This window comes from Primulina huaijiensis, chromosome 13, assembly GCF_012295235.1.
Source record: "Primulina huaijiensis isolate GDHJ02 chromosome 13, ASM1229523v2, whole genome shotgun sequence".
In the NCBI taxonomy this organism is placed as follows: Eukaryota; Viridiplantae; Streptophyta; class Magnoliopsida; order Lamiales; family Gesneriaceae; genus Primulina; species Primulina huaijiensis.
This window is the reverse complement of record NC_133318.1, coordinates 218,095-239,938: the sequence shown is the minus strand read 5'-3', so window position 1 is coordinate 239,938 and position 21,844 is coordinate 218,095. Positions and strand designations below refer to the sequence as shown.

Sequence of the window (21,844 nt, the reverse complement as noted above, 5' to 3'; positions counted from 1 at the left end):
CGAAGGGGAATAATCGATGCTAGAAATGCAAATACAGATTTGTACCATAGGGCGGCTGGAGCTGGAGTTGTGCCATACAAATTTCTAAAGCCGTATTCTGGTGCTGGTGTGACAGGACAGGAAAGGGTGTTCCAAATAGCATCTCCATCTAATCATTTTGTCAATTTTACATGAAATATTCCGTTTTTTGTTTTTTTCCCTCTGTTTCTTGTGGTGATTGGGAGAACAAATTTCATTTTTAGGAAACTAACTGCATGGGATGGATTCCTGTTTTGGAAACTAATTTATGAAATTTGGTAATGTCATCACTCAAATATTTATAATTGCAAAAAAATCTTAAACCATGTAGCTGAAAACTTTGGGTATCTCTTCAATCCATCATTATAATCAACATAATGCAAGCCAAAACGGACACTGTAACCAGAACTCCATTCGAAGTTATCCATTAATGCCCATGCAAAAAACCCCTTCACATCAACTCCTTTCCTGCATTTAACATTAAAACAAAAAACAAATACAACTCTAATTTAAACCTTTAATTTATAGAGAGCTTCATCTACTTGGTCAGAAATTTCTTGAGAAAGCTTACTTGATTGTTCTTCGAACAAAAGAAAGATGTCTAAAGTAGTAATCCATTCTCATGTTGTCAACAAGAGCTTGATCCAGGGATAATGTGGAGTTGTTTGGTTCATCAATGCCTGAAAATATCCAAATACTTTTCGGGTCAAATTCATTTCGAAAATTTTTGTGTGTAGTATCCGAATTTCGATTCTTGCATACCATTCTCGGTGATGTATATTGTTGGATTGTTGTATGTTCTCTTGACGTATAACAGAACCTCTTGTATCCCCCTTGGATAAACATAAAGCCAATCGGATGCACCCTTCAACGTCAATTTTAAACATTAATAAATCTTGAACATGAACTGTATTGGGGTTGAGTAATGATTCTGATTTTGATGGAGAGATGATGTTACCTTTGGACCTATCAGAACTTCATTTCTCTCAGCTACCAAACAAAAAAAAAACAAGAAGTGGAATTAAGAAGAAAAAAGAAAGAAACTTCACTCAGTAGATTTACCATTTTCCCATGTCAAAAAAAAAAAAAAATACTAAAATAGATGGATTATGTAAAAAATAATGATGTTAATCGATTCACCTACAGTTTACAGAATTTTTAAAAACTAAAATAAGGCACGTACGGGCGTGGGGAAAAGGAGAAGCGAGACTGAGTAGAACTTAAGAGAAGTATGTCGAAACAATTACTGGAATCCAAAAAAGAAAACGGAATCACGATTTTTGACTTACGAGTAGTTTGTGTTTGAGAATCGGTGATGTAGCTTGGATTAGTTGTATTTGTGTGAGCAACATTTCTTGCATAGTATGTTGTGTAATAGTTGAGGCCAAGAAAATCAAATGAGCCATTGAGCATTAGACTTTCTTCCTTGGAGAATGTCGGGAGTCTACCCTTCACAAGAGATTTCATGGAGTTTGGATAATCACCCTTTGCCAATGGCTCCATAAACCTTCAAAAAAAAAAAAAAACAATATCAAACGTTAAATTACTAATTATAAATTTGAATGCCACTTTATTCTATAAATTGATAGGAAATATAAATAAAATCAAATCAAATATATAAACTTTGTTTGATTGTAATAGAAGAAATTATCACCATCCCAAGCTAAAGTCTAATGCTCTAGCGGCGGCCTCACGTTGGATAATCTCTTTGGAGAATGGAATGACCCATTGAGCTACCAATGTAATTCCAATTTTACCTTTTTGTGACTCCTGCATGCATTTCATCAATTAATTAATTTTCAAAACAATAGAGAACGCGATACATTTCGACAATAACTCTAAAGATCATGTGACGATATATAGTACTACTTGATATTTCTCTTTGTATTTCATTACGGAAGCGGCATGAGACAAAAGCTGGTGGTGTGCCACCAAGTACGGCTCCACCCCCGAATCTCCGGCGGTGCAATTCAGATTTTGCCAAGAAGAGCACCTTCCAGGAGCCATCTCACCTCTAACATAGCCACCGGTTACATATGTATAGGGTTCATTAAAGGTGATCCAATTTTTGACCCGATCACCATATCTCTTAAAACAAAGTTCTGAATAATCAACAAAATCATTCCTGCCCCAAACAAAAAAAAAAATTAATAATAATAAACTTTTCCCATAAAAACGATTAATTTATTTTCTAGTAGATTATTTTAAAAATTACATACACGATTTGAGGACTTAGAAAACCTCCATATTGGTCTTCTAGTGTTTGAGGGAGGTCCCAATGGAAAAGGGTTACAAAAGGTACCACACCTACATTACATGCATATGTTTATTATTTTGTATATATACAAACAAAAATGAAAATTATAAGCTAAAATCACATTAAAAATGATTAAATTAACTTTAAACCTTTGTTAATTAATTCATTTATAACGTTGTTATAATACTCAACTCCTTGTTCATTGATGCCGCCACTTATTTTCCCACCTGAAAATTACAAAATATATATGAAGTATTGATATCCTCGTATTTTCGATTTTACATAATTATAGCTATCCTTCAGTGCGCACGGGCTATAATAAAATTATTAATCTTACTAGGCAACAATCTTGCCCATGAAATAGAGAACCGATAAGCATCTAAACCCATGTCTTTCACCATATTAATATCTTCCTGCAAGATAATTAATACATTTTGATGGTTAATTAAATAAAATGACTCCATAATTGTCAATCGTAATTTAAGGATAAAATAATAAATAAATAAATCAAATTGATTTTTATATTCGCCTTGTAACGGTGATAGCTATCAGTTGCTATGTTTCCATTGCTATGATCCCTTATCTTTTCTGCAAAAATTTTTCAAAAAAATTATCAAGAAAATAATTAATTTATCAGATGTTAATTCAGAATAAATATTGGGAATAGAGATCGACCAGGATATTTATAGGTGAAAGTATCCCAAATATTAGGCCCTTTACCATCTTCACTAGCTGCCCCTTCAATCTGTACAAGAAAAGAACAGATCAAGAAATGCTACTTATTCATTACTCTTGTAACCACCACTCTTCGAAAAATTCATCTGTCTTTCGGGGAAATTTCTCGTGTTCGCGACGTAACGGCATCAAACTACGATTTTACCTGATACGCAGATGATGCTGCCCCAAAGACGAAGTCCTTGGGAAAGCTACTTCTATTGAGGGAATTTAAGTTGAAGTTTGGTGTTAAAGCATTGCTGATGTACATCACTAACATGGTAAAAATCAAGAAATTCCCAATTCGATCCATAAAAATTCCCATATTTGATTTTGAAAAAGGCACCAAGAGGCTAGAGTATACTCAGATTGGTGTATAGTATCTACAGGAATTATGAACCCAATGAGGGACGAGTACGAGTACGAGTACGAGTACTCGAAAAGATATTATATGTGTTCTCTATGGACTATATATTTTGGTGTTTACCTTTAAATACATGTATTTATCAAAATAGAAACTTCATGCAATTCAAGCCAGCCCTTATGAATAGCATGATCTACCTACTATGATGGATAATGAATGAAAAAATATTCAACTAATAGGGAAAAACTAAAAGCAGCAATATAATCTAAAAAAATACAAAAATATGGGTCAATAGCAAAGTGTGATCAAACCAAATTTTCCAAAATAAAATGAACCAAAAATCAAGTAAGAGTGAGAACAGAAAAAGAAAACAAACGAGTCTCACTTCAGTGGCACTCAACGGTTGCTTCAGCTGCCCGACGAGGCTTATTCTTTCGCCTATTCCTAATCTGTCGAACACCATTTAATTTATTTGGTTCGACGGTCTCATCGTTTGGTGATTCAACGTTAACTTTCTCCATCCCTTGGCCATCTCTTTGTCGTTTTTTAACATGATCTTGCGATGTTATTTCTTTACCAGACGTGTCCTCGCTACCTTCATCTTTGGGTTTTCGAGCTTCATCTTCGACCATTTCATCTTTAAGTGCTTTTTGCGGCCTCTCCCTTCTCTTCTGTGCGGGGATCTTTTCTTCCTCACCACTCCCAGTCTCCTCTTGGTGAGTGTGAGTCGCATGCAGCTTCTTTCTCTTTGTTTTACCCCTTCCCATTATTTAAATCAGGAGGTATAACACTGTTGCTACATATTTCTGCCATGGGTATTGGATAATGTCAAACTTCTAATATTACTTAGCTTTAGAATCCACATGAAACACCATATAGTAAATAAAGAAAAACAATTTAATAACATCCATACAGAACTACTCCACGCCTTTCAGGGAGAACATCGGAATGAATAGAATGCTTTTCTGCTCAGAACAACACTCTTTTGGAAACAGTGAGGAAAATCCGAAAACAATAGGAGTGCGCGCTCATATTCGGACGGAGTTAGATTATGCATATCTCAAGTGTTAAACGGATGCGTTCTTCACTAAAGAAAATTATGACTCAGAACGTGAAATATGCAAGCATGTTACCGTGTGGATTAAGCTAGAGAAATCTCTACTTGGCAGCAGAATTAGAAGGCACATTTTTAACTCAAAATTGGGAGACAAATTACGAAGATAACTTGGAGCTCTGCATAATATAATGGAAACTAAAACTTCCACATAGAAAGAATAAATATTTATCACATCATCACGGACTTCATACACCAATACATTGAAATATGTCAAAGTTTTGGCAAGACGAAATATGTTAATCACAATACATGATAAATTGGCTCTCAGACTAAAAGCTGTATGGAACAATATCAACATATTTAGATATTGAGATGAGATGAAAATAAGGCCTCAAACAAACATGGAGAATTAATGAACCATGAATTGCGACATACAAATCAAAGTAGCTAGAAAGTAGAAACTTTGGCGTATCTACCTCACCTCTATGACATCGTAGTACATATTACCATATTAGATTGGGATTTTCACACAGCGGAGAAGGAATTTTCAGTCGAGGTGGGCCTATGCTGTATTTAACTGGTAAACCTCTATTTTAGAATATAAAATTTATTTGATTTCAAAACTTTTCTAAGGGGGACTTAAAGAGTAAGTTCCAGACCGTGAAAATTGTTGATGCGAGCTGCATAAATAAAATGACCAAATACAAGAAGTCAAGAACAAGACCTCGAGACTAATGATAGTTTGAAATTTCAGTTTCTTGATTAAATAATTATTAAGATGAATAATCTCACCAATGTATCCAAATGTGCTTAAAAGCTGAGAATCGACAGATAATAGTGCAATCAAGAAAACACGTAGACATTCAAAAAAAAAAACACCAGAAAAAAACTGCGAACATAATTCAGTAAACAAATACATGCAGAGAAGAAAGAAACAAATTTTATTTGATCGGATAACAGCTTGAAACTAATTATACAAATATAAAAAAAAAACAGATCCACGGAGTAGGGAATGCCATTGAATCGTCATTCATTTGAATTTGATAAACCATGCAACTGACATTTCAAAATCAACAGAACCCAGATGAATTCTTACCTCAGATTTCGATAAGAAACCAAGAAAGGTTTTTCAACGAACTTCTTGAGAAATCCATCGTTAACCATGGATGCTTTATTTAAAGCAATTTTGTAAGGTAAAAAATGAGATCTAATTCTGCCTTTCTCAATTTTTTCACGTTATCAAAAAAATGAAATTTTTTTTGATAGTTCTAAACTTCACACATTCATCAAAATAATTGATTTCATGATCAACAAAAAGATTTATTTCTTCCATGTGAAGATCAATTTGAGTCTGGACAAAGGATTTTGGAACATTCTCTTCATCTATCTCTTTAGCAATAGGGTCAGCAGTCATCTTACCTTTTATTTTTCCTGAGACAGAGGGACGATACAACCCGAATCAGATATATTCTTGCAAAGGTTCTTGAATAATCACTCCTTCAGGTCTAGGTGCAAAAACTGGAACTGAAGAAGAGTTTGCTCTGGGTGGAACTGCTGAGACCAATTGAAATCTAATTAGTTTTCTGATTCAGCAAAAATTTGAATCACTGGTACCTTTCACTAGCAGCAGTGGAGAATGATGCAATAGAAACAATATTCTTTGAAGCTTTAACCTTTGAAGTTCTAGCCATTTTATTAAGCAGCAAGGTGATTTGCAAGGCAACGGGGCCTTCGGAGGTTGTTTGCTCGGAATCCCTTGCCAAGATCAGCTTTCTTTTGGATTTCTTCTTAGTGGCTGATGCTTGTACTTCACCAAGTTCCTTCTTGATAGAAGCTGTTGGAATGACATAAATCTTAGGTCTTAGAGCAAGAACATTCGCAACATCATTTTGGTTTTGCTCCAATCTTGAGCAGCAGAAACTTGAACTCCAAGAACAGTGAGCATTTTGCTGATCTGAACTACAAATCCTGTAGAGTGTTTGGTGATCATATCCACCAAAACATTGAATAGTACTGACGACCAGTTGATCTTTTTACCAACAATGATAGCAGCCATCACCAGAAACTTTTATTTGTTGCTGGAATCAAAGTATCTAGCTAGCGGTTCTTTTTAGATGACGCTCATGAGAACATGGTATTCCATCTCCATCTCCATCTCCATCTCCATCTCATTCTTTTTGCAATAAAAGGAGATATCATAATCAAAGAGTGAGCACTTCAGCTTCATTTGAGAAATAACAGAAGGAAAGAGCTTGGAGAAGTCTGAGAGTCCTTCAGTAGGCATAGAGAAAGTAGAAACAAACAGAGCTTCATTGAACAAATACATCTGCCCATTAAATGAGTATGCAACCTATTTCCAAGTAGTGACTACGGTCTGGACATAAAAATCCAATAAGGTGTTTTCAAGATAACCACTGGAAGACTGAGAAATGGAGGAAAGTCTAGTATTCTCTACGGTTCAGAACATTCTTACCATCGCAACATCTTCTAATTCGTAGACAGATTCAAAGTTCACTAGAGAAGCATTCATCCTGTAAACTGCCATTGTAATTGATCTTGAAAGATACTAAGGTATTAATCAAATATGAAAGAAAGCAAATTATGCAGATAGTATTGAAAGCAAGAATTCCAAAGGTCTGTTGAGAGTAAAGTAAAATGAAGATGAGGCATTGAAAAAGTATATACACAACCTTTTAAAAATTCACATGGTTCTATGTGCCATCGTGTGAGCGGTTAAATTTCAAATATCACAAATAATTAACTTCAATAAGTAAATATCGTATTTTCAAATTCCAAAATTTAAAAAATTTAAAAACAAATAACCGCTTCGATGTCCTTAAAGTGTTAATTAAAAGGAATGAATTCAAACCAATTATACTACATGATACGGGCTACTGAAACGAGAGATTGCTGATTATTTCAGCAAAGACCTATGTTCAGTGGACCATTGTGTTATCATTGTAATTAGTCAGGATATCTGTTCAACAATTCTTGTGCCAAATATCCAATAACAGAATTCTCCCTAAAAATATGCATACATTTACGATAAATCAATTAATCTTAAGATATTTCTGAAATAGAAAAACTTAATCTCTCGCAGTGGTTTGGTGAAAATATCAGCAGTCTGTTGTTCAATAGACACATACTCCACTCTGATATACTTATTTATAATGTGGTCCTTGATGAAGTGGTGTCTAATATCGATATGTTTGATTCTGGAATGCAACACTAGGTTATATATGATCACAGTCGCACTGGTGTTGTCGCAGAAAATAAGTATTCAGAAGCTTGGATTCCATAGTCGCGTAGCTACTGCTTTCAGAAGCTTGGATTCCATAGTCGCGTAGCTACTGCTGAATCCATAGCAACTGAGAGCAGCAACTTCCAGCTGCCAAATACTCAGCTTCAGCAGTTGATGTAGCAATGGATGTCTGTTTTTTACTGAACCAATATATTAGTCGATCACCGAGAAATTGGCATGAACCACTTGTGCTTTTCCTATCTAATTTACACAATGCATAATCAATATCTGAATATCCAATTAAAATGTGGAATCTTTTGGATACCATAGCCTAACGTTCTTAGTCTCTTTTCAATATTTTAGTATTCTCTTAGTAACAATAAAATGAGATTGCTTAGTTTCAGATTGAAATCTAACACAAATACAGAATCCAAACATTATATCTAGTCTATTGGCAATTAAATAAAGCAATGATCAATAAGAACTCGACATTGAGTTACCTCTACTGAAATTCTTCATCTTAATCACGCTTAGTTGATGAACTCATTGGGATAGCTGTTGAAGAACAAGTCTCCATACCAAACTTTTCAGTAGCTCTTTAGTGTATTTTGTTTGATTAATGAAGTACCAACTTCAGTTGTCTTACTTGTAATCCTAAGAAGAATGTCAGTTCTCACATCATGCTCATTTTGAATTTGTCATGCATTAAATTAGCAAATTTCTCCATACTGAAATTTTGATATTGAGAAAACGTCTGCTTCTAGTCCGACCACGGGGTTCACATCAAATATGAATTGTGAGTTTGTGACTTCTGAGTCATAAAATGGACATATTAATACAAACATCAAGGTGTTTTAAAAAACCGACCTATTAATACATTTTCTTAATTAGTTTATCGGCATTTCAAACTGTTTATCCCTTAGTTCCATCAACACGAACATGGACGAAAATTATTTTGTTGTAGCCTCGTGTAATTCTGATCTTTTCATCTGTATATCTATAAATTCAAAAGATAAAAAGATCAATAATTTTCACCATACATTAAAACCAAAATCATGTGGATTTAAGAACAGAAGGGAAAAAATTGTACTTACAACAATTCTATTTTGAACCTAGTTTCCATCTCCGATGGGATCCCATATGGACCGACCACTATTGCTGCATCGTCCATGGTAACATCATAGATGTTGAACCCAGATTTCCTTCAAAATACAAGTTTAAAAGGTTAGGAGTCTTGTAACACAAATACTCTCTTGATTTTTTTTTCTGATTTAAAATATAGTGACGTTATAACAACTCAAAATTTTTGACCTGGAAACACTTACACATATCTCCCACTCATGGAGAATTTGAAGCCAAACAATATATCAGCCAGAAATTTCAACCCTCCATTTGGCCTCACAATCTGCAGTAACACAACAACATTAACGAAAAAGCAAAACAAACTAGTATGAGAAAATGGAATGTTACATAAACTCGGATATAGTGGGAGTCAGGTGGGAAAATTTTTTCTGGAATAAATATATTTTATTATTAAAAAAATAAAAAATTGTCCCAGAATGAATGGCTTGATGACATATGGAAGAAGATTAAATTGTCCGTGTGTATATATAGTGTGGAAGATGGGTATAAAGGAACCTGCTTCCCCATTAGACCTTTGGAAGCATTCTCCATCCAACTCTCTGTTTCTTCCTGCAATCCGTGAGAGTGACGCCTCAGTTATGTCTTGGGAAGAAAATCAGTGTTAATTTACAATTCATTGGAGAAAAAAAGTTTCTTAGAATACCATGCATCACCTAAAACATCTTGAAAACCCAAACATGTTTAGTTAAGACTACCCGAATTATGTATCTTGAATTCAAGAAGTAGGCGTTTTCTCAATCTTCAATTATTTCCTCTCATTCAAACCCAAACATGTTTAGTTAAGACTACCCGAATTATGTATCTTGAATTCAAGAAGTAGGCGTTTTCTCAATCTTCAATTATTTCCTCTCATTCAATATTTTCGTAAGCAGTTAGTTGCTTCAGTCTCCGGCTCTTTCTATGTCCTCCTCACCTGCGCATAGGTAGGGTGACAGAAGGAGCTGGTTCTTCATTTTTTGGTTGTTTAGTGTGGGTTTTGTTGCAGATTTGGAAATTGAAGATTGAAACTTCGGATCAGATCAGATCTGATGTTAGCTTGATTGTAGATTTTTCCTCCAGTCGTTTGTGACAGTTTTAGTAATGCATTTTCCTATCTCAGAATTAATTTGCCTTTCTATTGATAACAGATCGATATTTGATCAATAAGATTTATGTGAGATGTATATGTGTGTTCTTGTAAATTTTGTTTCAAATAAAAAATTCTCTCATACTCAATTCCCTCCGCTACAATATTTTCAATCTTCCATCCTCCCAATTTTACAATTTAATTTCCCCCAGACTGGATTCTGTTATGCATGCTGCTTCAAGTTAATATAGTTTTACATAATCAGTACTGATATATATGGGAGATAAATATAGTTGACTAAAATTGAGTAGGACGACTCATGCTAAAATCATATGTCTTTCTTATGACTACTGATATACAATGTATATACAGTGTTCCTGATGTCAAAGTTATCAACTAATTAAACTGAGCACGTAGTGATTAAAAGTACTGTACGGTTGACTCATATAATAACCTATGCTTTTATACATGTATTGTTATAAACATACGGTCGGATATATTACTAGAATCTATGTTTCTATGAATTATTATAATAACTTTTAAGGACTAACATAACATGTTGGAGATTATTTACTGTTTTCCAGATCATGTAAAGATTTCTCACAACTAAAAGAAGAATATGTGTTTCTATGATTCATTGTAAATTTACCTTTAAATTTACGACTCATACAAGATGTTACGTATGTAAGTAGTCTATTTATTGTTTTCTAGATGTCAAAATTATTTACATTAACAATTCTAGAAACTAATTAATCACATAGAAAGCAGTTCGATTATATGGCTGAAGCCTGAAAGAATTGTAGCCAAGATTCCACAATATAAAACTATTAACTTTTTCTTTTAAAAAAACAAAATCGAAAAACAATCAAACTAAGACCTATCCCTAATCTTATCGCCCCGACATAATGGATTTTCTTTGGCCAGCGGAACCCTTCCCGCGGTCTTGTAATCAAACTTGCATGCATGTGACTCTGGGTATCTGTGAATCCCGCAGAAAGTTCGCCCACATCGGCATCCAAATCCCAATAATCCAACTTTCTTGTTGCAGCACTCACACCTGTTCTTGGTATTAATTGTGCAAGAATTCATGGCATCAATCAAACTGCCTGATAAGCCTAAATCTTATAGAGATTTAGGGATTTTTATTTGTGCTTATCTAGACTTTTTATCCCAAATTATGTGCTTAATTGAATTAATAATTGTAGATTTAAATAAAAGAGGAAAAATGATTAAATTTGGAAATAAAATAAATTTACAAGATTTCAAAAGAAAAAATACTAAAAGAAAGGAAATAAAATATTTTTATATTTTATTATCTTGATATTATTGAAATTCTTGATAAAGATGGAGCCAAATCTTTGAAAAGAAAATCTACAATATTTTCTACAAGGGTTAAGTTGGAGATGGGCTTAAAAATAATTGAGAAGGAGGCCCATTAAAAAGGAGAAAAGAAGGGCAGAAGCGTATCGAAGAAGAAGAGCAGCCGTAACAGCAGAAGCGCAGGAGAGGAAGAGAAGAACATCGCGGAAGAAGGAAAAGAAGGGAGGAAGACAAAAGACAAAAGCAGGAGGAATTCCTTACACGCTACAGATCACTGAGAATTCTTTCATTCCTTCTTAATTATGTTTTCTTCATTGAATTCAAACAGAGACTTACACTTTTATTTTAAATTTATGGAGTAGATTTTTATAGACTAAGGCCACGATAAGGCCGAGGCAGATTATTTTTGATGTTTTAAGTTTGATTCAAGTAGATTATTTATTTTATTCATTGATTGATGTCGTTTATCATGTGTTCTTTTAATCTGGCCAATTAAATAGAATATTTGTTGGTTAATCTAAAACCGGAAGGCGATAGATTAATATTTGCTTCATACTTCAATCAACACGTGGTTAAATTGACTAGAAATAGTATTCGATTTCAGTGTGCGACTTTAGGTTGAAAAACTGGAATTTCACAGCGATTTAATGCGGTTGAATCTAATTAAATTCAGTTAGAAATAATTGGACTGTTAGATTTAATTAGGTTTATTATCTCGAGGAATCGTTTAATAAATAATTTTGGTAATTCCGTCGTAAATTAAATAATTAATTTATTGAATATGAATTTGACACGTAGATTATAATTTGTCTCGGTACTGTTGTGTGCCTTAGTCGTTTTTAAATAATTTGAATTTTCGTCGAATTTAATAATTTGGAATTTTTTGTGATTTAGTTAATTTATTTAAATTGTTTAATTTAGTTTTAATTAATTTATCATCCCTCAATTGAATTTATTAGCCTAAATTAGGGAAAATAATTAATATTCTAGTAATTAAACATCGATCTCTGTGGGTACGATACCTGGACTCATCATCCAAATACTATAACTTGACTTAGTCCGCTTGCTAGATTTATTCACAACCGAAATCGTCGGTCACTGCCCATATCTTGAGACGAGATGTGATTACAGATTCAGAAACTGCAGGTTTTTGGCAGCAAAACAGTTTTTGATTCTGTTATCTGACGTTTCAAATAATCCTCGCAACACCTAGAACAAAACCCTCGATTCGCCTCCGAACCAAAGAAATTACAGCCGCCGTTGCACAGCCTTGAATTTTATGGCTGGTTGAAGTGTAGATTCGTGTTGTGGTTATCCATGAAAGAATCCATTCTTGTATTATACAGTTAACAGATGGTGATTTTCTTCTGTTTCTGAGTACTACTACTTCTCGTTTATTTCTCTGGATTTGCTAGCTTATGGTGAATTTGTTGTATGGTGAGTCTGGGGTTTCATGCATATATATAGAGGGGATTTTCGTTGTCGGGTTAATTAGAATTCAATTAGGACAAGAATCTTAGAATGTGGGAAATTTATCTTCTATTGGAGTAGTACTTTTTTCTCGATTAATATTATTATTTGATCATATCGTTGTGTATGGGAAAATCTTTGATTTTTACTAACACCCGAAAAGGTGAGGAATTTTGATTTTCTGGTATTATCATGGGTTCGGTTTTGGCCCATCTCTCATTAACCCCGGAACATGCAGTGTGTTTATAACTAATAATTTTTCGGTGAGTTTCAACTATAAAATATAATATGTTGTCAAATTTCACATCAACATTAAAAGGATTAAAGTTGCTAAAATTCAGAAGATCCTTCACTAAAGCTGTACTGCTGTAATTTGATACCATATAGAACTAAAATCGTAAAAATCAAACGTACGGGACAAAACAACAGTTCTCCCTAAACTTTTTGAGCAACTTATCTGTTAACATAACACCGCTCTATTCATGAAGAATATAGAATATAACCCACAAATATGCGGTGAATAACACAACCAAGGCCATATAATATTGTTGTGATCAGATAATTAAGAATATTTTAGTTTATTCACGGCAGAAAAACTTACGGAGATCAAAGAAAAATTTCTACCAAACAGGAAAAATCAGCAAGCAAGCACGCTGTATTTACCTACATGAATCTATGAGCATGATTTGAATCCTTTACTCAGATTGCAAAAAATAAATTGTTGTACCATAAACTAATGGGTTTATGGTCATGTAATATTATCCTATTTCAAAAATAATTTATAAAAATAAAAAAAATGCAGAAGAATACCTGGGAACTCCATATCATTTGCCACTCTCCTTCAAGTAATTCCAATTCACTTTCCGTCATATCTTGATTTAATTTAAGGAATTCATCGATTTCCTGTGAAATAATCATACCATAAATAATTATGTTTTCAAGTATTTGAAATGTAATAATATTTCTTACGGGACACTATTTAACAGAAAAACACTCAGACCTTTCTCTCTTCTATACCACTGGCAATGGCAGATAGCAATCTTTGTCTTGGTTCGCTTTCCTTTTGCAACACAAATGTGGTTCCCTGCACTATATCATTGCAGCTAATGGTCGTAAATCCTCGAAGTTGACAGGATGTACAGAACTTTTTACCAGTTCGCTTTTCTAGTTATTTACATTGCAGTGACATGTCATGGAAAACAGAAAGGAGATGTCTTGTGCAGGGTAATGAGGGAGAGTTTTTTTTACCTTGTTTCCACGAGAAATACGGATATTTCCTGACTGGGACAGATATGTAGTGTCCAACCAGCCCTTAGCTTCATCCCCGAGAAGTCTAAAAGGTACAGGGTATGGAACTTTGAAGGGCAGAAATTTAAAGGAAAATGCAGCTCTATCAAACTGGAAGAGGATGCGTTTCCCATCTTTAATCGATGCCACTGCCTTCACATAGACAAGACCATAATGTAATAAACATCAAGCACACTGTCTGTCGATCCTTGTGAAATAAGATAAGTGGACTAAACATAATTTAAAAGTTTATTTCAAGAGCTTTATGGATGCCGGTAAAAAAGTGCCAAGAAACGTGAAGAGACTAGCGTTGTTGAAACTGGTGGAAGTAGAAGAGCCTTGAAAACGCATAGACACTGTTGGGCATTCATTATCCACGCGTATATTTCTAATTACTAGAAATCAAAATACGCAAAAATAAACCATGAGTAAATCATTTTATGACTTTAAACCAGTACCCCGAGCATCAAAAATATGGAATTTAAACAATCTTTTCCAGAAGCATAGAGCCTAGACGCATCAGTCCAGCTACCAGAACCATAGCATTAAACAACTAAAAGATAATCTCTTCCAGAGTACATCCCTACTAGACAAAACATTTTTCTCAAGAGAACTTTACATTGATAACACAAAATGGAGTACTCATGTACCTCTACTTTCAGCTCACCAATAGCGTCAGAGAATTTCACTATATTGGAAACACGCGGGTCAGCTGTTCCAAGATATACCTCCTGGAATACACTAAAATAGTCCACCCCAACAAATGTTCTCTGCATCAGCATAAAGAAACTGAATCATATAATCGATTTCGGATTGCTTCTTCAATGATCAATCAACTGCACTATCTCAAATTCAACTGAAAGTTCGTTTAACTTCCATTTACCAGGAAAACACAATTATTTTTTTAAATACTTCAATTCTTTTACTCTGCTAAATCTCCATTTTGAAAAGATTTTTTTCAAGATATGTTAATCCCACCACATGATGACATCTGCTCAACTAGCAAAGGATGAAGTAATCGTTGCAGTAAGATTTGAGCTGGAGATTAAGATCATTTAATTTACGTGAAACCGAACCTGAATTGGGGATGCTGTTCCCGGTCTTGTTGTGAACATTAATTGCCATCGCCCTTCAATTAAACTCGAACCAGTCTGCAGAGTAACTCCATCAACTACTTGATTCAAATTATATGGCAACGTGTAGCTCAATTGTTATCACATCATGATTAATCATCCCAACTCACCGGGTCAGGGACGCCTTCTAAACCTTCCAAAAACTTCACTGCCCTTTCAACTTCCTGCGAAAAAATCTTAGCCAAATTCAACCTCATTCAAGAGACACAGCATGAAATTAATACAAGTAATGCTAAGGTACCTTGAGTTGCGCAGGAGAGGCGGCGCGGCCGCGACCTGGAATCCCGATTAAAGCATTGATCAGAGCGTATTCCCCTTTCGTAAATGGTTTGGAAATCTGCTCGGATTGTTGCTGCCCGACCAGAGAACAGAGGAGAGAACACCGTCGGATTCTCCGGCAAATAATTCTTGAACATTTCGACTTTGACGGGGGATTTTGGGGCCATAATCGAAGGCCTGGAATTGCAGCCATTTGCATGAACACCGAAGTTTGCGTTCTTTGAATCAAAGGTTGATTGGTGAAATCCGTTTCCTAGGTGGATGGTTGTGCTTTGAACACGTGGCTATGTGATTCCCGACACTATTTTAATTTCCAAATTTAAATTTAGTTAAATATATAAAATCTTAGTTTTGTACACATGGGACGATTATCAACTCATCACATTATACATGTAATAAATAGATAAATCATGATTACTTATTTAATCATGATGATTAGATGAGTGATGATGATGTATCATTTNTTGTCCATTTAGTGTGTTTACCTTCATGTCCATCTATGAGTTGACACTCACTTATTGATAGCATAATTTTAATATTATTCATCACATATAATAGATGATTGACACCTGATAAGTGAACACAGATGTGGAAAACACATCAAAACTGTGTATGTATTAATATTAAATTTTAATTATTTAAAGAACCAAAAATCAAAATAGATTAATTTACACAACCATTTTGACAATTTTCTATTTATAAAATTTCATATTAGCTTTTGTTTGATCGTTTACTTTTATATAAATAAACAAAATAACAATTTTTAGGAATCGGTTTTAATTTATGACGGCTTTTTAAAAAAAAATCATATGATATTTCAGAAAGCACCACCTTTTGTAGCTAAATTATTTAATAAATGGAACAAAAATTAAAATTAAGGCAACCGCCTACCACTAAACTAACTTTTAGTCGCCATTATACGCATGAATTTCTATAACTAATACGGTGTTAATCTTAATGAATTTATAAATTAACAATATTTGTACGTATGAACATTAATATGCAAGTATTTAGGGACCAATTGGACATAGCTATAATTTGGGCTGAGAGTTGGAATTTCATGTGTATGAGCTCTTATCTACGTAATATCTACTTTGGAATTGCATCGTGTATATTATATACACATGTTATATAAAACTTAAAATTTAATGAATGCAAAATAAGCTAAGAAGAACATAAAAACTCGGCGCCTCAGCTCTCCAAATACGGTTTGGAACAATCAAAGCAGTAGGAGAGGCACCTAAGCTTCTCTCTGTAACCTGGAATTTTCCTAGGCCACGAGGGAAGTGTCTAGACGCCTTCATGACTTTTTGCCTCCAAATTGTGTCTTTTGATCTCATTTTCAACATTTGTGACTTATGTATCAATCTATATGAATGAATTAACAACTTAAAAGTGACAAAATAACATCAACTTTGAGATAATCAAACAAAAGGACATTTGCATTCATATTTTCAAGATGAAGTTTGCTTCACTTTCTGGTTATAGAACTTACGATTTGTAGTGCTACTATCATAAGTTGGAAGTTGTTAAATCTTAGGAGACGATTGTCACATCTCGTGAGCATCATACGTGAGAATATTCGTTTTAAGAACAAAGGGTTCTCTCTTGCCTCGACTTCGAATTTGTTAACATAGTTTCTTGAGTCTTGTTATCTTCAGGTTCCAGATCTTGTGAAATCTTAAGCGAAATTCATGTGTTATATATTTTTTTTTTGGTAATTTGAAGATAGACTGATTATAACGTTTAAAATTTGTCAAATTTGGAAGTTTCAAACATTATGATTTGAATTCTTTAAGCAAGAACGATTAATTCTAAATTTAACAAGATTTAAAATATTGAATTTAGATTTATAAGTTTATATTATATAGAATTTGATAAAATTTCGAGTCCTTTAAATTATCCATCTTAAATCCAAATTTAACAAGATACTTAAATCTTGAATTTAGATTTATAATTTCATATTATATTCAAAGAATGAAATCATATATTATTTGCAGACACCTTTCAATCGAGCCACCAAGAATCTTATATTTTGGAAGAATCTGTCTCCGATATTAGTGAGTGTATTTAATTCAGAGTTTTGATGATTTTTAATGACTTTTTCAAATGATAGACTTTTATGGAAATGATATATTTTTATTGACTTTTATGGATTCTCACAAATTTATAAACAGATTTATATGGATTCATGTAGAGTTTTTGCAAGATTTTTATACACTTTTGTGAATTTTTTTTTATAGAATTTTATAAATTTTGTATTTAATTATAACATNGGGTTTGTATGCATGTTTGTAAATTTTTTAAAATACATCAATTGATTAATCTGTAATCTTGTTTTTGAATTGATAATATACATGTGAAAAGAATATTATTTAGCATCGTGTGGATATAATTTTCTATAAAAATATCATAGCTTATGTATTAATTGAAAATGCTAAAAAGAATTTAAAAAATCATGGTTGTTGCGAGGCTATTCAATTATTAAGAATTCAGTGACATTTTTTGGATCATCTTTTATTTTTATTGAAAATTACATTAATTTGTATAAATTATAAATTAAAATTCAAAATTTCCTATGATATTAAAATAAAAAATTATTAAATAAACAATCAGCCAAAAAATGAAAAATTTAAAAAGGAAAAATGAAAATATATATAGAGATACACTTCGAAAATTTGATAGAATGATAGAGATAGATGAGAGGAGAGAAGATAAGAAGAGAGGTGATGTGAAGCGACATAGAAATAAATAAATAGCTTGTGTATGAGTTAAAAGTTTTAAAAATCCATCTAAATCTTTGGGTTGAACCAAATACAATTTTTGACAATTTATAGTTGTATCTTAAGCTTTAATGTTTGTATGTTAATGAATTCCATCAAGTTATTAAAAGTCTATTGAAAATTTGAATACTTATATACTTTTATAGAGTTTTTAAAAGTCAATGTTGAATATCAATTGACTTTTTAAAACTCTATGAAAGTCTATTTTGAATACCACTAGACTTCTATGGAGTATGTAAAAGTCTTAATTGAATACATCNAAAAAAAAAAAAAAAAAAAAAAAAAAAAAAAAAAAAAAAAAAAACCAAGCAAGAATTTACTTGGTTTGGATTGAAACCAATCGTACGTCCAAGGTTATGGGAAGCACGCATAGAGTTTACACAACGATTCAGATTCTCTATAGAGATGATACAAAACACTCAACAAATTAAGCATCAGAATTTTATTATCAAGAAAATATGCATGCAGTAGCCCTTCCTCCTCAATGCAAAGAGCCGTTATTTTTGGGGCAGAAAATCAATGAATAAAAAATGATAACCGAATCCTTTAAAGTGATGTAATAAGATTGAAATATCTCAGCCATTTGGATCATCAATTAATGGTTAGGTGTAGTCTTAACCGTCATATAAAGTACACAATATATATACGTATATTTTGGAACCAATTTGTTTGGTGATGATTTAGCACAAATATTTTGTTTGTTATTTGTGTCTAAATTAAAAGCCGCGCGTCTGAATCTGGAAAATAAATAAAAATTGGCTGGGAAAAATAAGGATGTTTTCGTTGAATTTGAGGTTTACTGAAAACTAGGAGACCCCTATTATTAAAAATGAGTTATGTACAAGATTAGTCATTCCTTAATAATGCAATCAGCCATTATATATAATCAATTTATGTACTATATAGATAATTATGTTCGATATTAAAATTTAATGCACAACTTCTGATCCACTTCTTCCAAGTAAGACTTTAAATAGAAAATCAATATAAATACGTTTGTTTAAACAGAAGCTAGCCCTGCGATGAAGAGGCAAATAAATTCACTTTTTCTGTTTTCAACAACATTGAATAATTACCGAATTTTTCCCCACAAAATACAAAATGATAATAAAATGTCAACAAAAGCAGCAGGGGCTGGTGTTGAAATCAAAATTGGAGAAGGAAAAAACGGAGAACCATTGCTCCAGAATTTCAATATGAAAGAAAAATGTTGTTCTCTAACTATTAACCGACAACTAACCTCTTATATACAAAACTAAAGTGCTATATCAGAAAAACACGTTTTTACAAAATAATTAATCTCTTTTAACACTCCCCCTCAAGCTTGGAATAAGTTTAGCATTCCAAGCTTGGACAAGAGATTCTGATGTTGTGTTTTGTTCAAGGCCTTGGTGAACAAATCTGCTGGTTGTTCTTCAGTCTTGATGTGCGAAGTCTTGATTAACCCGTCACGTATCTTCTCTCGAACCAAATGACAATCGATCTCTATATGTTTCGTTCTTTCGTGGTACATCGGATTTGCTGCAATGTGTAGAGCCGAAGTACTATCGCAATACATCATAACTGGAAGTGTTAACTCTAATCCCATATCCTTTAAAATGCCAACCAGCCAAACAACCTCGCATGTCGTATTAGCCATCGCTCTGTATTCTGCCTCAGCTGATGACCTTGATACAGTTGCTTGTTTCTTTGTTTTCCATGAAATCAGTGAACCTCCAAGCTTAACACAATATCCGGTTATGGACCTTCTAGTCATGGCACAAGTCCCCCAGTCCGAATCACAATAAGCTGTCAATAACAAGGAACAATTTGCTGTCAGTAGAATTCCCTTGCCAGGCGCAGACTTTAGATATCTCAATACTCTTAAAGCTGCTTCCAAATGAGATGTCTTAGGATTGTTCATGAATTGGCTCAGCGTCTGAACCGCAAAGCAAATATCTGGCCTTGTTACCGTAAGATATATGAGTCGACCAACTAATCTTCGATATGCACTGGCATCTTCCAACAGAGGGTCCAAACCAGTGTCTTGCCCTGCACTATCATCAAAGTCTTTTGATGTGAACTTAGCATTTTGCTCCATAGGAGTGTCACACACTTTTGCACCAGATAATCCCGCATCTGATATGAGTTCAAGGGCATATTTTCTCTGATTCAAACATATCCCTTCCTTTGATCTAGCAACTTCGATTCCAAGGAAGTATCTTAATGTTCCTAAATCTTTAACTTTGATGTGCGAGTTTAGATGCCTCTTGAGTGTTTGGATTGACTCTTCGTGATTCCCCGTGATCACTATATCATCAACGTATACCAGTAATATGGTAACAAAGCCTTGCTCTTTCTTTATGAACATTGAGTGATCATTTTGTGATTGACAGAAACCTGCTGCCTTCATGATTGATGTGAACTTCATGTTCCACTGCCTTGAGGCTTGTTTGAGGCCATATAGGGACTTTAACAGTTTGCACACCTTAGTGCTTCGGATATCCTTCTTGTTTCGAAGTCCCTCAAGACACTCCCCCTGACTTCGAAAGCCTTTAGGTAGGACCATGTAAAGCTCTTCATCAAGGTCACCTTGAAGGAATGCGTTTGTGACATCCATCTGATATAAAGGCCAGCCATACATAGCAGCAACACTGAGAAGGCAGCGAACAGTGGCAATTTTGGCCACTGGAGAAAAGGTGTCATGAAAATCCACACCATAGAGTTGGGTGTAGCCCTTAGCAACAAGGCGTGCTTTGAACCTATCCACACTGCCATCGGGATTGTATTTAATTTTATAAACCCATTTATTGTCAATAGGGACCTTACCTGGAGGTAAATCAACAATCTCCCATGTGTGATTGCTGTCCAAGGCTTGCAACTCTAAATCCATAGCAGATTGCCAACGGGAATCAAGAACTGCCTCATGGTAGGTTGATGGTTCTTTTATGGCAGAGAAGGAGGAAAGAAAAGCATGATAAGTAGGCGATAGACCAGCATATTTGACATAATTGGATAGTGAATGAACTTGAGAAAGGGAGGACTGTAAATGAGAGCATACGTAATCATGAGACCAAATAGGTGGTCTTGAAATACGAGTAGAATGTCGAACAGGACAGGGTACAGGAGCAGGAGGAGGTGCGTGGGTGGAGAGAGGTTCAGAAATAGAAATGGGTACATCCAATTGAGAGAATACAGGTTTGGAAACAGGAGCAAAGGAGAAAGGAAAGATTGTTTCATGAAAGATGATGTCTCTGGAGACAAAAATTCTTTTGGTGTTGAGATCTTGAACTTTATATCCCTTTTGAGTATTTGAATATCCAAGGAAAACACATGCACTTGCACGAGGGGCAAATTTATCTCTCCTAGGCAAGGTGGACACATAACAAAGGCAACCTATCACTCGCAAATGGGAATAAGAAGGCTGGGATCCAAACAAGGCTTCAAAAGGTGTCTTATTCAATAAAAGAGGTGTTGGTGTTCGATTGATAATGTAGACAGAAGCAAGCACACAATCTCCCCAGTATTGAGGAGGAAAAGATGCTTGAAACATCAAAGAACGAGCAACATCGAGGATATGCCTGTGTTTACGTTCCACTAACCCATTTTGTTGAGGAGTATAAGGACAAGAACTTTGATGAATGATGCCCAGGTCATGGAAAAAGGTAGTGCATTCCTGTTGGAAAAATTCCATGGCATTATCTGTTCGTATAATCTGAACAGTAGCCGAGAA

General features: G+C 34.0%; 2 protein-coding genes and 1 long non-coding RNA gene across 3 annotated transcripts; all 3 read right to left on the bottom strand.

The window, feature by feature from the left end:
• Positions 1-3: 3 nt before the first annotated feature.
• On the bottom strand, positions 4-3,393 carry LOC140991121 (beta-glucosidase 12-like). Its single transcript, XM_073461068.1, has 13 exons — positions 3,156-3,393; positions 2,951-3,020; positions 2,805-2,863; positions 2,613-2,688; positions 2,425-2,502; positions 2,238-2,325; positions 1,888-2,143; positions 1,673-1,788; positions 1,308-1,525; positions 977-1,008; positions 781-883; positions 590-698; positions 4-486 (listed from the first exon to the last, which is right to left on the bottom strand). The coding sequence occupies exons 1-13, from the start codon at positions 3,312-3,314 to the stop codon at positions 318-320; spliced, it is 1,533 nt and encodes a 510-aa protein (XP_073317169.1). The 5' UTR covers positions 3,315-3,393; the 3' UTR covers positions 4-317.
• Positions 3,394-3,622: 229 nt separating this feature from the next.
• On the bottom strand, positions 3,623-5,537 carry LOC140991122 (uncharacterized). The gene is made up of 2 exons (XR_012177798.1): positions 5,507-5,537; positions 3,623-4,159 (listed from the first exon to the last, which is right to left on the bottom strand). It is a non-coding gene; the product is annotated as an uncharacterized lncRNA (long non-coding RNA).
• Positions 5,538-8,377: 2,840 nt separating this feature from the next.
• LOC140991120 (probable plastid-lipid-associated protein 12, chloroplastic) lies at positions 8,378-15,598 on the bottom strand. Its single transcript, XM_073461067.1, has 11 exons — positions 15,312-15,598; positions 15,181-15,234; positions 15,014-15,088; positions 14,588-14,707; positions 13,899-14,090; positions 13,651-13,734; positions 13,461-13,553; positions 9,290-9,343; positions 8,977-9,056; positions 8,746-8,853; positions 8,378-8,648 (listed from the first exon to the last, which is right to left on the bottom strand). The coding sequence occupies exons 1-11, from the start codon at positions 15,546-15,548 to the stop codon at positions 8,564-8,566; spliced, it is 1,182 nt and encodes a 393-aa protein (XP_073317168.1). The 5' UTR covers positions 15,549-15,598; the 3' UTR covers positions 8,378-8,563.
• Positions 15,599-21,844: the final 6,246 nt, after the last annotated feature.

Coding starts and splice junctions, on each gene's coding strand:
- LOC140991121 (XM_073461068.1), bottom strand. CDS start 3,314: ATGGGAATTTTTATGGATCGAATTGGGAATTTCTTGATTTTTACCATG. Junction 1,789..1,887: donor AATACAAAGAGAAATATCAA/GTAGTACTATAT, acceptor AAATGCATGCAG/GAGTCACAAAAAGGTAAAAT. Junction 1,009..1,307: donor TTCTCAAACACAAACTACTC/GTAAGTCAAAAA, acceptor TTTGTTTGGTAG/CTGAGAGAAATGAAGTTCTG.
- LOC140991120 (XM_073461067.1), bottom strand. CDS start 15,548: ATGCAAATGGCTGCAATTCCAGGCCTTCGATTATGGCCCCAAAATCCC. Junction 14,708..15,013: donor GAACAGCATCCCCAATTCAG/GTTCGGTTTCAC, acceptor ATGCTGATGCAG/AGAACATTTGTTGGGGTGGA. Junction 8,854..8,976: donor TCCATGAGTGGGAGATATGT/GTAAGTGTTTCC, acceptor TGTATTTTGAAG/GAAATCTGGGTTCAACATCT.